The sequence below is a fragment of the Gigantopelta aegis genome, chromosome 13 (assembly GCF_016097555.1).
Source record: "Gigantopelta aegis isolate Gae_Host chromosome 13, Gae_host_genome, whole genome shotgun sequence".
In the NCBI taxonomy this organism is placed as follows: Eukaryota; Metazoa; Mollusca; class Gastropoda; order Neomphalida; family Peltospiridae; genus Gigantopelta; species Gigantopelta aegis.
In genome coordinates, this window is record NC_054711.1 from 15,541,649 (window position 1) to 15,558,649 (window position 17,001).

The 17,001-nt window shown below is 37.5% G+C and overlaps 1 protein-coding gene across 1 annotated transcript in view; it reads left to right on the plus strand.

Annotated features, from left to right (window-relative positions):
* LOC121387169 (multiple epidermal growth factor-like domains protein 10) overlaps positions 1-7,955 on the plus strand; it is a 31,486-nt gene extending 23,531 nt beyond the window's left edge. The window contains exons 8-9 of the mRNA XM_041518194.1: positions 4,655-4,766; positions 7,428-7,955. Coding sequence (XP_041374128.1) covers positions 4,655-4,766; positions 7,428-7,770 — 455 coding nt within the window. The 3' untranslated portion in view covers positions 7,771-7,955. The remainder of the gene's footprint in view (positions 1-4,654; positions 4,767-7,427) is intronic.
* The last annotated feature ends 9,046 nt before the right edge of the window (positions 7,956-17,001 follow it).

The following is a 17,001-nucleotide window of genomic DNA, read 5'->3' on the forward strand; positions in this document are numbered from 1 at the left end:
CATACATTGAACATGAAACAAGCCATGTGTGAATACTGCATGTAATGCATCTTTTGAAATTAATGTAATTAGTGTTAATTGGTGTTGTACCCATATTCACTTTAAACTATTAGTAAACCATAAGTGTACTTTTATATATAGTCATAATTATTTCTTGCTGCATCTGGTTTTAGAAATCCACATTTGTAAAATAGCAGTATTTTGTTTCTTTAATTTAATTGCAGCTTTTGGAGAGAAAAAATAGTATAATGTCTGAATTGCTGTTAATTTCATTATTAGTGGAAATCATGGAAAGTCATGAAATTTCTTGGTAAATAAGTGTATGAACCATGATAAAGATTATTTACATTGGACTTTTCTTAATATAAGTACTGAAAAGTATAAAATTTAGATATCGGTAGGTCAAATAGATTTATGTTAAAACAGGCTCAGTGAAATCAGAATTCCTATCAGATTATGTCATTTTGTACACACAAATTAAATTATTTACATTAACAAATTATAAATATTGAAAAACAATACCACTATCATTTCTAATTTCATGTAAATGTGTATGAAAAAGCATTGTTATATTTCTACTTACATGTGAAAAAAACTAACTATATATTTAATATTTTTAATTTCCTATTTATTTTTCATCATTTGAAAATTTAATATTTATTTCTGTAATTATATATGTATGTTATTGATTTTTTTTAATTTATTACATGTATACATATAAACATTTTTAATTTTAATTTTTTTTACATTGAATATATTTATTTATTTATTTTATTTATTTATTTTGTTTGGGTTGGGTTGGGTTGGGGTTTTTTATTTTTAATTTCATTGAAATAATTTATTAAAAATAATTGTTGACAAATTTGGTTGAATTTACTCTACTCTGCAAACGAATAATTTGTGGTTTTAAACACGTATATCTTCATATTAAATCGCGATAACAAACATTGAATAGTAAATGAATGAATGAATGTTTAACGACACCCCAGCACGAAAAATACATCGGCTACTGGGTGTCAAACTATAGTAAACAAATAACATTGAATAGAACCCGGAAGTAAACAGCGAAGAATGGAACGTGGCGTTTTACAAATTAAAACTTTATTAAATGCTGTTACCGTTTTTTTTTATTGCAAACACTCAAGTATTATCAGTCAAATATGTACACATTTAATGGTTTTGGCATGGTGGATATATGATAGAAAGTTGTAAGAACGGTACGGACTAGCCTACGTGGTTGGGGAAAACCCACGATTTAGCTGGACATTATTTTGTTCTTTTTTATTCTTCTTTTTTTTCTTTTTTTTTTACTACCAACTGCGGAATTTCGTAGATTTTTATTATTTACTTTAATTTTTAGCCGTTCTACGCTTTAGTCACATACATGCTCACAATTAGGTCGGGAATAATAGAGTGGATATACTGATCGGTGCTTTACGACAATACAAATATAGAAAAAGGAATGGTGTATAGTGCACGAGCGCCACCTGTCGGAAAATCTCTGATTGTACGCCATTGCAAAGGAGTTTGATATTCTATTAAGCACCTTATCAACTTGGATAAAATCAGCTGATAAACTTAAGGAAGCGGCTTTGAATTCAAATGCAAAACGTCGGAAAATGCGAAATGCTAAGTTTGTCGATGTTGATGAGGTACTGAAGTGGTTTAAATGATTTAATTATGTATTGTGTTTGCATTTGTGAAATTGACTGTTATTTCACGCAATAAAAGATTTTCTACTTTACACGGTGATTTTACTTTTTTTTCTCCATGAGAATAAATTTTAGATGTTTAGTTATCTCAAATGTAACGATATCTCAAACTAACCGGCTGGCACCAGCAAATTTGATATATAGAGAGTTTACTGTATATATATATACTCTTCAAAAGAAGAAACGCAAAACCACATTGTCGTAACATTTGGAGAATTGATTTAATTATTGAATGGTGAGTCCGATAATTACCAAATGTTGCAGGATTGTTCACAATTCACTCTAGTCCATTGTGAGTAAGTGATAGGACACACCACCAAGGTCAAGGTCATCTGGAGTCAATACCGGGTGTGGCCTCCGCGTGTGTTGACAACTGCCTGGCACCGCCTGCCCATTGAAGCAACCAGAGTACGGATGACGTCCCGGGGGATGGTGGCCCACTCGGCCTGCAAGGCTGCTGCCAGCTCGGGCAGGGTCTGGGGCTGTGGTTGTCGCTGTCGGAGGCGTCGGTCCAAATCCGGTGATGTCGATGGCCAAGAAAGGACATTAATGTTGTTGTTCTGTAGGAAAGCCGTTGTGAGACGTGCTGTGTGAGGCCTGGCGTTGTCATGTTGGAACACTGCGTTGGCGTTGGCCATAACTGGAACGATGTGTGGCCGGAGGATCTGGTCAATGTAGCCCTGTGCATTCAGGTTGCCCTGCACGTGGACCAGGTCAGTTCTGCCAGTGTGTGAGATGGCTGCCCACACCATGACACTACCCCCGCCGAATCTGTCCACTTCCTGCACGCAGTTTGACGCATAACGTTCACCACGACGCCTATACACGCGACATCTTCCATCATGACGTCGGAGCAGAAATCGGGACTCGTCACTGAACCACACCTGTCTCCATCGCAGTTGAGGCCATTGTCGATGAATCTGGCACCACTGCAGTCGGAGTCGACGGTGTTGTGGTGTTAAGATGACACCTCGAACTGGACGTCTGGCACGAATTCCTACCTCACGTAGGCGGTTCCGTACGGTCTGGTCGGATATCCTGCGCAAACCTGGTATTGCTGCGGCTGTGGAGGTGGCAGTAGTCAATCGTTCCCGAAAGTGGCGTACCCGGATGTAGCGGTCCTGCCCGGGGGTAGTGACCCGTGGTCGACCGGATCTAGGGAGGTCACGTGTTGATCCATGTTGCTGGTAACGGTCCCACAGTCTGGAGATGGTGCTTGGGGACACATGGAATGCCCTGGCAACGGCCGTTCTGGATTCGCCTGCGTCTAGTCGGCCGATGGCATTGTTTCTCTGCGGTTCACTGAGACGTGGCATGTCCTGGATTGTCAACTGTCGGCCAGATACAGAGGCCAGGCAAGCGAACACCCTGCACTTTTATACTGTCGGTGTTCATGTTGCACGTGCAGACAACGCACGTGCAGTGGTGACATGGTTTGCACGTGGCTGCGTTTTTGCGAATATTCACATTTTGGAACTTTATTGTACAGTAGCTGCGTTTTATCGAATGTAACCGTGGGAATGTGTTTGGGACATGCAATGACCTTATATTCACAAAGCATGGACCGGTAGGAAACATAAAATCGGAGTTATAACCCATTTGTACCCTTTTGCGTTTCTTTTTTTGAAGAGTATATATATATATGGAATAACTGGTTACTGACAAGGAACCGGACAAAAGAATACCGTTCCGAGTATACAATTGCAATGCACCCGGGGGAAGCTGAACAAAAGAATATCGGCCTCCCCCACCCAAACCCCCAATACTTGCTGCTGGTAATAACTTGGTACTTGGTGATGCCTCGACCAGAAGCGGTCAGGCCCTTTATAAGGGCCCTATGGGCAACCTAGGGAGACACCACAGCATCGTAAAGGTCTAAAATTAACGAGCTACTCTCGATTCACTAATATCAAAACCTATATTAGCTCGGCCATTTACCTTTCGACCGACCGTTCAAAATTGCGCCAAATTCCCTCAATCAAAATTACGCACCCTTTTCTCTTTGGCATTTAACTGCTCCATTCAAATTCCATAGCACCACCACCACCCCCACCCGCCTGCTACCGATTTGATCGGGCTGCTGGTGCTCCCTTGCACCTGCCAGTGCAGGCGGTCCCTCCTCTCCCCTCCCCCCACTTTCCTGTCATGGACGGAGGAGCCGGCCAAGGCCGGCTCTTGTGCCCACGATAGGCGTGCGCTACAACAGCTTGTTCTGAATGTGAACGTAAAACCCTATGACATGACATGACATGACATGGTTGCTGACTTAAGATATCGGCTTTATCCTGCGAAGACTAGAATGAGCAGGATAAAGCCGATATCTTAAGACAGTATCCAGTTATTTCTTTTATCCTTAAATCCTACAAGAATAGTCGGGAAATCATTATTTATTCTATTTTTGTGTACGCAAATCGAGTATCGTCAACCTAAAAAGGCTTTTGCCATATGACGTCATACAAGATACATGACGTCATTCTCTGTAAGACGCTCGCTACATTCTGCAACATTCAAAAAGCATTTCGAAACTCTATTTGAATAATAAACAAGTTTTGTATTGCGCAAAACAAAACGTTATTTGTGTTTACTGTACTTAAATGATTTAAAGAGTAGGCCCTATGTTTATTAAAAATCTAGTCTGAAATAATCGAGTATGACAAGTTGAAAACATATCTGGGTTCGGATCCCAGTCGAGGCATGAGATTTTTAATCTCTATAATGACTTCACACAGTTTGTGTGGCGTTGTCATGACATTACTGTCTCAGGCTCTATTAAGGTCTCGAGTCTAGACACATGCAGTGTGTATGGCGTTGTCATGACATTACTGTCTCAGGCTCTATTAAGGTCTCGAGTCTAGACTCTAAAAGTTTTATAAGCACCAGGCCTGTTTTGCACAGATCTATATGTTTTAACTGGTCTATAATTGTCTTTGTCTTTACTTCAGCTCTAGCTGCAACTGACACTGAAGACCACGGGGACATCATCATCATCGCCCTCGCTGCTGGAGCAGGACTTCTTCTTTTAATCCTAATCATCGTCTCGTGTATTCTTTGCTGGTCAGAATATCTTCTTTTAATCATTTATGTATCAGGGCCGTACCCTGCGGGAGGGGCAGGGGCGGGGGCAATCTCACTACTACTGCTGCTGTTATTACTATTTCTATTACTATTAGGGCCGGTATCTAACTCGGATGGCAGAGCGCTCTCCAATGATGTCTGGTACATAGGTTCGAACCATATCAGTCGACCCATCCTAACTAGTGCCGCACAACTGGTATATCAAAGGCAGTGGTATGTGTTGTCTTGTCTGTGAGAAAGTGTATATAAAAGCCTCCTTGATACAGGTGGAACATACGCAGCTCCCTTCTTTAATTTTTGGCGGACCGTTCAAAATTGCATCTAATTTCATTCACAAAAATGCGCACCAATTCTCTTTGGCTTATTCCTACGGGACTTTCCAAATTCCATAGCACCATACCACCCTCCGCCTGTTATCGACCCCGGTCGGACTGCTGGTGCTCCCTTGCACCTACCAGTGCAGGCGGTCACCCCTCCAACCCAAACCACCCCTTTCCTGTCCTGGAGGTAGTAGCTGGCCGAGGTCGGCACCTATGCCCAGGACAGACGTGCGCTACAACAGCTTGTTCTGAATGTGCACGTTAAACACTCTGACCTGACCTGACCTGACCTGACCTGACCTGACAAGTGGAAAACATATCTGTCAGATTGTCTCTGAAGACTACAAATGAGAATTGCCAAATGTTTGGCATCCAATAACCAGTGATTAATTGATCAGTATACCGGCCTCGGTGGCGTCGTGGTTAGGCCATCGGTCTACAGGCTGGTAGATACTGAGTTCGGATCCCAGTCGAGGCATGGGATTTTTAATCCATATACAGACTCCAAACCCTGAGTGAGTGCTCCGCAAGGCTCAGTGGGTAGGTGTAAACCACTTGCACCGACCAGTGATCCATAACTGGTTCAACAAAGGCCATGGTTTGTGCTATCCTGCCTGTGGGAAGTGCAAATAAAAGATCCCTTGCTGTCTGTCGTAAAAGAGTAGCCTGTGTGGCGACAACGGATTTCCTCTAAAAAAAACACAGTGTCAGAATAACCATTATTATGTTTGACGTCCAATAACCGATGATAAGATAAAAAAATCAATGTGCTTTAGTGGCGTCGTTAAATAAAACAAACTTTTTTTTATCAGTATGTTTTAGTGGGGACATTACACTATTGCTACTACTACTCCACTTGATAATGAAGTAGGTAATCATTATGGTTAATGCCATATTTATGTATACTGATGATGATCATCATCATTATTAGCATCCTCAACATTATCATAATCATTAATCATCATTGTCATCATCACCACCACCATAATCATCATTATTATTATCACCATTGTCATCATCTTCATCATTATTATTACCATTACAATCATCATTATTATTATTACCATTACAATCATCATCATTATTATCACCATTACAATCATCATCATTATTATCACCATTACAATCATCATCATTATTATCACCATTACAATCATCATCATTATTAGTATCACCATTATCATCGTCTTCATCATTATTATTACCATTACAATTATCACCATTACAATCATCATCATTATTATCACCATTACAATCATCATCATTATTATCACCATTACAATCATCATCATTACATCATCATCATTATTATCACCACTACAATCATCATCAGTATTATAACAATCATCATCATTATTATCACCATTACAATCATCATCATCATTATTATTACCATTACAATCATCATCATCATTATCACCATTAGCATCATGATCTTCATCATTATTATTACCATTACAATCATCATTATTATTATAACCATTATTATCATCTTCATCATTATTATTACCATTATCATGATCTTCATCATTATTATCACCATTACCATCATCATCATCATCATCATTATTATCACCATTACAATCATCATCATTATTATTATCACCATTACAATCATCATCATTATTATCACCATTATCATCATCTTCGTCATTATTATTACCATTATCATCATCATTATCACCATTATCATAATCTTCATCATCATTATTATCACCATTATCATAATCTTCTTCATCATTATTATCACCATTATCATAATCTTCATCATTATTATAACCATCTTCGTCATTATTATTACCATTATCATCATCATTATTATAACCATTACCAACATCATCATTATTATCACCATTATCATCATCATTATTATAACCATTACCATCATCATCATTATTATTATCACCATTACCATCATCATCATTATTATTACCATTATCATCATCATTATTATAACCATTACAATCATCATCATCGTTATTATCACCATTACAATCATCATCATTATTATTATCACCATTACAATCATCATTATTATTTTCACCATTATCATCATCTTCGTCATTATTATTACCATTATCATCATCATTATCACCATTATCATAATCTTCATCATCATTATTATCACCATTATCATAATCTTCATCATTATTATAACCATCTTCGTCATTATTATTACCATTATCATCATCATCATTATTATTACCATTATTATTATCATCATTATCTTCATCATCACATTTACCATCATGATGAGCATGATGATCAAATATAATAATAATAATAAATAAGTTAATCTAGTTAATTAATGCTATTTTAGGTACATCAGACGTCAGAAGAAATTACCGACTGATCGTGAAGCTACTCACGTAAAGAATAACATAGCAAACAAAGCTTCGGTTTTCGATGCTGTCGGATACAACACCGAGCTTGGAAAATATAATGGTTCCAGCACTCCCGAAAACACCTATTCTGAAGTGGAGGATACGACACAACAAAAGAAAACGTACCAAGGCACCGCGAACGTTGTTGCTCAAACATCCCATTATTCAACGCCAAACGAGCCTGCGGGCTATGTCAATGCAAACCAAACGAATGGCTATGCAAAACTTGACTCATTACAGGTACAACAGAATGATTACGCTAAGCTAGGCGTCATATAGACAGTACTTAGCTAATACTTAAAGAGACTTATGAATTTGCTGTGGAGCTATTATTCGGCAAACTAAAATCAAAATTAAGCATTAGCTCCCCTCTCTCTTTTGATGAACCGTTGCAAAACGCGGCAAAATTACTTTAAAAAAAAAAACGCAACCTTTACCTTTTTTACTTAAATGGACATTCCTGAGTTTGCTGCATTGTAAGACGTTTCCGACTAATAACATATTTCTACGATTAAACTCAGTGTCTGTATATTCTATGTGTTTCTGGTCGTCTTAATATTTATAAGAAGCCCAATCTGGATTTTGTCTTCAAATAATATCGTACGTAAGAAAAAACAATATTTTAGGAAATGAAATGAAATTTAACCTAGTACAAATATTAGAAAGATCAGAAAAACATTTAATATACAGCCACTAATATTTTATGCAGAAAAATATATTTGATATGTATTTATAATCGTTACAAAGTCTCTGTTAGTCGATAACATCTTAAAAATTGTAGCAAACTGAGGAATATCCCTTTAAAGAGACTTCTGAATTTGCTGCGGAGCTATTATTCGGCAAACTAAAATCAAAATTAAGCATCAGCTCCCCTCTCTCTTTCGATGAACCGTTCTAAAACGCGCCAAAATTACTGCAAGAAAATTGCGCAACCTTTACCTTTTTGACTTAATCCTACAGGATATTTAAAATTGAACAGCACCACTAATGCCCGCGCCCGCTACCGACCGCGACAGCGCGGGCGGTCCCCTCTTCCCACCCACTCCAATCTGATTAAAATTAGCTCTTCTGGTCTCGCCAGTAGATCTAACAGCATTGCGTAAACTCCCATGTCCAGATGACATTTCATCTATAAATAACAATTTAAATATCGACCAATTACACTTCGCCTTTTATAACGTTATTCGGGAGCATACAAATTCTAAAAATATCGATCGAGACTATTTATGCAATAGGCGAACTTGTTGGTCTATTTCAACATTGAAAAAACAGTGAGAAAAGTGCAGTAATAAACTCTGGATTGTATACTAGTATAAACAGATTGTATAGCTATACCATCACGGGTTGTTTTTTTCGTCTTGAAACGAATTTTATATAAAATTTTATATTGAAATTAGTTTCCGGCATACTTCGTAATTCACCCGAATCATTTCGTATACCCTCGGCATAATCCCGAATGTTTTCAATTTTTTTTCAAATTACTGGCATGATTTTGCAAGTAAGGTTTTGATTGATCGAATGAAAGGTCAACTAGACATGAGCTCCAACGGGCTGCTGTTAGATCCATATGTAATAGTGGAGCTAATTTTAATTAGATTGCACCCACTCCAAACCCTTTTCTTGTCCTGGACGGAGGAGCCGGCCCAGTCCGACACCTGCACCCATGACAAGGGTACGCTACAGCATCTTGCTCTGAATGTGCACGTTAAACCCTATGACCTGACCTGACCTGACCGAACCTGACCTAATTTTCTGCCACTGCATAAGATGTTTCCGACTAAAGCCAACATATATTATCCTGGTCTCTGGTCAGAACTTGCGTCAACTTTGACCTTGCGCATCAACGGGGTTTTTTCTCTCAAATTTGCACGATAGCTACAAGAGTGCCATATACACCAGAAATAACGCTGTACCGCTAATAATAATAATACTGTGACGCCTCAATGTGGGTCCAAGTGAGGTCATTCGGAGGCAAAGTCGAAGGCATAACAGTTTCCTTGGCTGTGTGGGAAATGTGAAGGAAAGCATTTAAGGTACCAAGGCAAATGCGGAGGCACCATGGCCAATGAGGAGGAATCAAGGCAGATGAGGACATAAAAAAACAACTCTAAATATATCCAACTTTTCTGTGCAATCCATGCTTTCCCAGAATAATCACCGCGTCAATTCTGAAACTTTGGTACGACCAGATATTATATATATCATACAATACATATATACTGTACACTTGTTTTCTTTTATCGTTTTTATTATATATATATATATATATATATATATATATATATATATCTTAGGAAATAAAATAAATGAAGTTTGACTTAGTACAAACACTAAGACGACTAGAAACATATTTATTATACAGCTACTGATATTTTATGCAGAATGGTTTGGGATTTAAAAAAAAATATTTTAGTCATTGAAATGTTTTTATTAGTCGGCGACATCTTAACAATGACATCACATTCAGGACAGCCCATGTAACCAAACCCATACTGAAGCATCCGTTTTAGGCAGGAGGAATAAACGAAGGCTGAGAAGGACTATATAGTTAATATCATTACGCATTATGTGAAGTATTAGTGACTTGCAGTCAGTTAAAGGCGCAGACCCTAGTTTTAACTCGTAAACAATGGACACTAAGTTTAGTTAATTTACAAACTTGTAACTCACTTGTATAAAGTTACAACAGAGTGAAAGAAGAGTCTGTGACGTTAAAACAGGAAATATCCTTAAAAATAGACTAGAACTCGAATCAATAAACCGCTACTTCTCAGACGCACGTGTGTTTTTTAAAATATGAAAAATGCTATTGTTGGTACTACAAATACCAGGATGACCAGAAATACTTCGGTTCTACGGAAATGGATAATCTAAAGAATAAAATATAAGTAATGTTTGATTTCAGTGATCATAAACGGCTCTAATGGTGAAAAAGATGCTGTAGTGTTTAAAATTGTTTAGAGTCTGTCCCTTTAATAGTGTAGTGCATTTGTGCCTCATGTTAGTGACATGTTGTCAGTCAAGTTATAACTAGTATATGTGTGAATTGCGTTGACATATGTGACCAACTAAACTTGTAGTGCATTTGTGCCTCATGTTAGTGACATGTTGTCAGTCAAGTTATAACTAGTATATGTGTGAATTGCGTTGACATATGTGACCAACTAAACTTGTAGTACATTTGTGCCTCATGTTAGTGACATGTTGTCAGTTAAGTTATAACTAGTATATGTGTGAATTGCGTTGACATATGTGACCAACTAAACTTGTAGTGCATTTGTGCCTCATGTTAGTGACATGTTGTCAGTCAAGTTATAACTAGTATATGTGTGAATTGCGTTGACATATGTGACCAACTAAACTTGTAGTGCATTTGTGCCTCATGTTAGTGACATGTTGTCAGTCAAGTTATAACTAGTATATGTGTGAATTGCGTTAACATATGTGACCAACTAAACTTGTAGTGCATTTGTGCCTCATGTTAGTGACATGTTGTCAGTCAAGTTATAACTAGTATATGTGTGAATTGCGTTAACATATGTGACCAACTAAACTTGTAGTACATTTGTGCCTCATGTTAGTGACATGTTGTCAGTCAAGTTATAACTAGTATATGTGTGAATTGCGTTAACATATGTGACCAACTAAACTTGTAGTACATTTGTGCCTCATGTTAGTGACATGTTGTCAGTCAAGTTATAACTAGTATATGTGTGAATTGCGTTGACATATGTGACCAACTAAACTTGTAGTGCATTTGTGCCTCATGTTAGTGACATGTTGTCAGTCAAGTTATAACTAGTATATGTGTGAATTGCGTTGACATATGTGACCAACTAAACTTGTAGTGCATTTGTGCCTCATGTTAGTGACATGTTGTCAGTCAAGTTATAACTAGTATATGTGTGAATTGCGTTCACATATGTGACCAACTAAACTTGTAGTACATTTGTGCCTCATGTTAGTGACATGTTGTCAGTTAAGTTATAACTAGTATATGTGTGAATTGCGTTGACATATGTGACCAACTAAACTTGTAGTGCATTTGTGCCTCATGTTAGTGACATGTTGTCAGTCAAGTTATAACTAGTATATGTGTGAATTGCGTTGACATATGTGACCAACTAAACTTGTAGTGCATTTGTGCCTCATGTTAGTGACATGTTGTCAGTCAAGTTATAACTAGTATATGTGTGAATTGCGTTAACATATGTGACCAACTAAACTTGTAGTGCATTTGTGCCTCATGTTAGTGACATGTTGTCAGTCAAGTTATAACTAGTATATGTGTGAATTGCGTTAACATATGTGACCAACTAAACTTGTAGTACATTTGTGCCTCATGTTAGTGACATGTTGTCAGTCAAGTTATAACTAGTATATGTGTGAATTGCGTTAACATATGTGACCAACTAAACTTGTAGTACATTTGTGCCTCATGTTAGTGACATGTTGTCAGTCAAGTTATAACTAGTATATGTGTGAATTGCGTTAACATATGTGACCAACTAAACTTGTAGTACATTTGTGCCTCATGTTAGTGACATGTTGTCAGTTAAGTTATAACTAGTATATGTGTGAATTGCGTTAACATATGTGACCAACTAAACTTGTAGTGCATTTGTGCCTCATGTTAGTGACATGTTGTCAGTTAAGTTATAACTAGTATATGTGTGAATTGCGTTAACATATGTGACCAACTAAACTTGTAGTGCATTTGTGCCTCATGTTAGTGACATGTTGTCAGTCAAGTTATAACTAGTATATGTGTGAATTGCGTTAACATATGTGACCAACTAAACTTGTAGTGCATTTGTGCCTCATGTTAGTGACATGTTGTCAGTTAAGTTATAACTAGTATATGTGTGAATTGCGTTAACATATGTGACCAACTAAACTTGTAGTGCATTTGTGCCTCATGTTAGTGACATGTTGTCAGTCAAGTTATAACTAGTATATGTGTGAATTGCGTTAACATATGTGACCAACTAAACTTGTAGTGCATTTCCGTGTTATATTGGTGATTTTTTTATTATATTAATAATTTGTGATTAGTTACAACCTACAATTGTAGTGCATTTTTTTTATTAATTTAATATTTTGCTGCCAGTTAGAATTGTCCGACATTGTTGTAAAATTGTAGTGCATTTCTGTTATAGTTATATTCGTGATTTGTGCCAGTTAAAGTTATATAGCATTTCTGTGTCATTGTATTGACTTAGTGGAAGTTAAAATTGTAGTGCTTTTCTGTTATACTAGTATTAATGGTTTGACATCTGTTATAATTGTAGTGCATTCTGTCATATTAATGGTTTGCGACCTGTTGCATTTGTAGTGTATTTCTGTATTATATTACTGATTTGCCACCTGTTATCATTGTAGTGCATTCTGTCATAATGGTTTGCCACCTGTTAAAATTGAAGTGTATTTAGGTGTTATATTAATGGTTTGCCACCTGTTAAAATTGTAGTGCTTTTCTGTGTTATATTAATGATTTGCCACCAGTTACATTTGTAGTTCATTTAGGTGTTATGTTAATGATTTGCAACCTGTTATAATTGTAGTGCATTCTGCCATAATGGTTTACCACCTGTTAAAATTGTAATGCATTCTGTCATATTTATGGTTTGCTACCTGTTAAAATTGTTGTGCATTCTGTCATAATGGTTTGCTACCTGTTAAAATTGAAGTGCATTTAGATGTTATATTAATGATTTGCCACCTGTTATAATTGTAGTGCATTCTGTCATAATGGTTTGCAGCCTGTTACATTTGTAGTGCTTTACTGTGTTATATTAATGGTTTGCCATCTGTTACATTTGTAGTGCTTTACTGTGTTGTATTAATGGTTTGCCATCTGTTACATTTGTAGTGCTTTACTGTATTATTATAATGGTTTGCCATCTGTTACATTTGTAGTGCATTACTGTGTTATATTAAAGTCGTAGTCCCTAGTTTCAGCCCGTGAACATTGACTCCAAGTTTGGTTTATCTACAAACCTGTAACACATTTCGATAAAGTTACAATAGAGTCAAACGTGTCTGTGACGTCAAGACGGGAAAATACCCTTAAAAATAGACTGGAGCTCGTCCCGATAACCGTTACTTCTCAGAGGTACAATATGCCGTAGTGTTTAAACACTAAGGTCTGTCATTTTTATACGCCCGTCTATGATGGATCGTATTATGGTATAGCGTACGTACGTCTGTCTGTTAACTTCTTCTTGTCCGGACCATATCTTGCATACAGGACCATCAAACCTCACACGTAGGAACAACGTGGGATGGCGGTGTGTCGCGTACTATTATTAGGTCCTACTTATCACGGTCTACTGCACATAACAGTAAATCCTTGTAGGAACAACGTGGGATGGCGGTGTGTCGCGTACTATTATTAGGTCCTACTTTTCACGGTCTACTGCACATAACAGTAAATCCTTTCCGGATCATATCTTGCATACAGATACATACAGGACCATCAAACCTTACATGTAGGAATAACCTGGGGTGGCGGTGTGTCACATACAATTACTAGGTCACTGTGATACAAATAAATCAGATAATTTGTCTATATTCTGAACAACAAAGGAAAATCTTGTTTAGACGTTGAACTGTTCATCCATTCCATTGCAAAAATTTCACATAATTGGAACTGAATCATACCCGTAACATATTCATTAATATCTATGGCTTCCCATCAAACTCCTGACAGGCGTATCATGTACCTCACCGGCACTCTTGTTATGATTTGTCACCTGTTAAATTGTAGTGCATTACTGAGTTATATTAATCATTTGCCACCTGTTAAAAATGTAGTGCCTTTCTGTGTTATATTTGCCACCTGTTAAATTGCAGTGCATTACTGAGTTATATTAATGATTTGCCACCTGTTAAAATTGTAGTGCATTTCTGTTATACTAATGATTTTCCACCTGTTAAAATTGTAAAGCATTTCTGTTATATTAATGATTTGCCACCTGTTAAAATTGTAAAGCATTTCTGTTATATTAATGATTTGCCACCTGTTAAAATTGTAAAGCATTTCTGTTATATTAATAATTTGCGACCTGTTAAAACTGTAGTGCATTACTGAATTAATTAATGATTTGCCACCTGTTAAAATTGTAAAGCATTTCTGTTATATTAATGATTTGCCACCTGTTAAAATTGTAAAGCATTTCTGTTACATTAATGATTTGCCAAAGGACTGATCAAATTGTAGTGCATTTCTGTGTTATATTGATAACTTGTATATTGATGATTTTTGGCCAAATAAATTTGTACATAGTTCACTTGTGTGTTATACTAGTGTCTGGACCTGCAATTGATGAAGATATGTTTTATAAAATATTTTTTTATAAGTGCACTTTTAGCTGGATTGGGGCGGGACGTAGTCCAGTAGTAAAGTGCTCGCTCGATGCGCGGTCGGTCTGGGATCGATCCCCGTCGGTAGACCCACTGGGCTATTTCTCGTTTCCGCCAGTGCTCCACAACTGGTGTACCAAAGGCCGTGGCATGTACTACCCTGTCTGTGGGTGGTGCATATAAAACATCCCTTGCTGCTAATCGAAAAAGAGTAGCCCATGAAGTAGCGACAGCGGGTCTCCTCTCTCAATATCTGTGTGGTCCTTAACCATATTTCTGACGCCATATAACCGTAAATAAAATGTGTTGAATACGTCGTTAAATAAAACATTTCCTTCCTTCCTTTTAGCTGAATTCAGCATTAAATATTTGTAGAGAGCAACGACTTTCTATAACAGTTCATAGTTTAGATATCATGGATTAGATTGGAGTATATAGATTGATTAATTCCTAACTTACCGCTTAGTGTATTTGTACAACATCTCTCGTCTGCAACACTTTGCCATTACTGATGCTGATGATCCCATGTCTTTGTTCACTTCCATCTTGAAGGACATTGCAGACGAAACTATTCCTAAGACTTCGGCAGTGCCAAAGCGTTTCAATAAACCATGGTTTTATGATACATGCAAGGATGAATTCAAAGAGCGAAACAGGTTGCTTGAGAGGTTCAAACGTGATCCTACTGGGATTAAATTACATGGATTAGATTGCAGTATGTAGACTGTAGTTTCAGCCTGTGGAAAACGGACACCAAGTTTAGTTAATTCACCAATCTGCAACACATTTGGATAAAAGAAAGAAATAAAGAAATGTTTTATTTAACGACGCTCTCAACACATTTTATTTACGGTTATATGGCGTCAGACACACAGATTTTTTAGAGGAAACCCGCTGTCGCCACTACATGGGCTACTCTTTCCGATTAGCAGCAAGGGATCTTTTATTTTCGCTTCCCACAGGCAGGATAGCACAAACCATGGCCTTTGTTGAATCCGTTATGGATCACTGGTCGGTGCAAGTGGTTTACACCTACCCACTGAGCCTTGCGGAGCATTCACTCAAGATTTGGAGTCGGTATCTGGATTAAAAATCCCATGCCTCGACTGGGATCCGAACCCATTACCTACCAGCCTGTAGACCGATGGTCTAACCACGACACCACCGAGGCCGGTCACATTTGGATAAAGTTACAATAGAGTGAAACAAGAGTCTGTGAGGTTGAAACCGTAAAATACCCTGAACAATAAACTAAAACTCGACTCCATAACCGTTACTTTTCAGACGCACGTGCGTTTTTAAAAATATGAAAAATGCATTTTGTGTTTTTAAAAAACTGCAGTATGACCAGAAACACTTCCGTACTACGGAAATGGATAATCTAAACAGTAAAATATAAGTAATGTTTGATTTTAGTTATCAAAAACAGTGTTTAAAAACTAGGGTATGTCCCTTTAATTTCTAACTTACCTCTTAGTGTACTTGTACAACATCTCGGGGCGGGACGTAGCCAAGTGGTAAAGCGTTCGGTTGATGCGCGCTCTGTCTAGGATCGACCACCGTCGGCGGGCTCATTGGGTTATGCCTCGTCTCAGCCAGTGCACCACAACTGGTATATCAAAGGCTGTGGTATGTGTTATCCTGTTTAAAACTATTAATGGATTTTCTCTCTAAGACTCAGGGCCGTAGCTAGGATTTTTTGTTGGGGGGGGGGGGGGGGGGCAACTGAGTAGTAAATAGTCTAAAACTCCTTAAACGGTTAAGTAGGGAATTTTCTTTAAGAATTACCAAATGTTTGACATCAAATAGCCGATTATTAATAAATCAATGAGCTCTAATGGTGTCGTTAAACAAAACAAACAAACTTCATTTTGTTCAACATCTCTGTTAGTTTGTAGATATACCAGGGTACCTACGTCTTTAATCTAAATGACATGTTTTGTCCCATTAGGTCGAAGTGCTACTAGTATTTGGTCGGGGTTAAAAAAAACTACTAATGCCCCAGTCACACTGAGAGCTACGACAACTTAAGATAATTTACGATCGTCTGCGACTGCGGATCGTGGACAATCGTAGAAAAAATCGTGCGACAAGACACCAGTGGTCGTGGATGGTCTTGGGTGGTGGCACGACCGAAATCAGTCG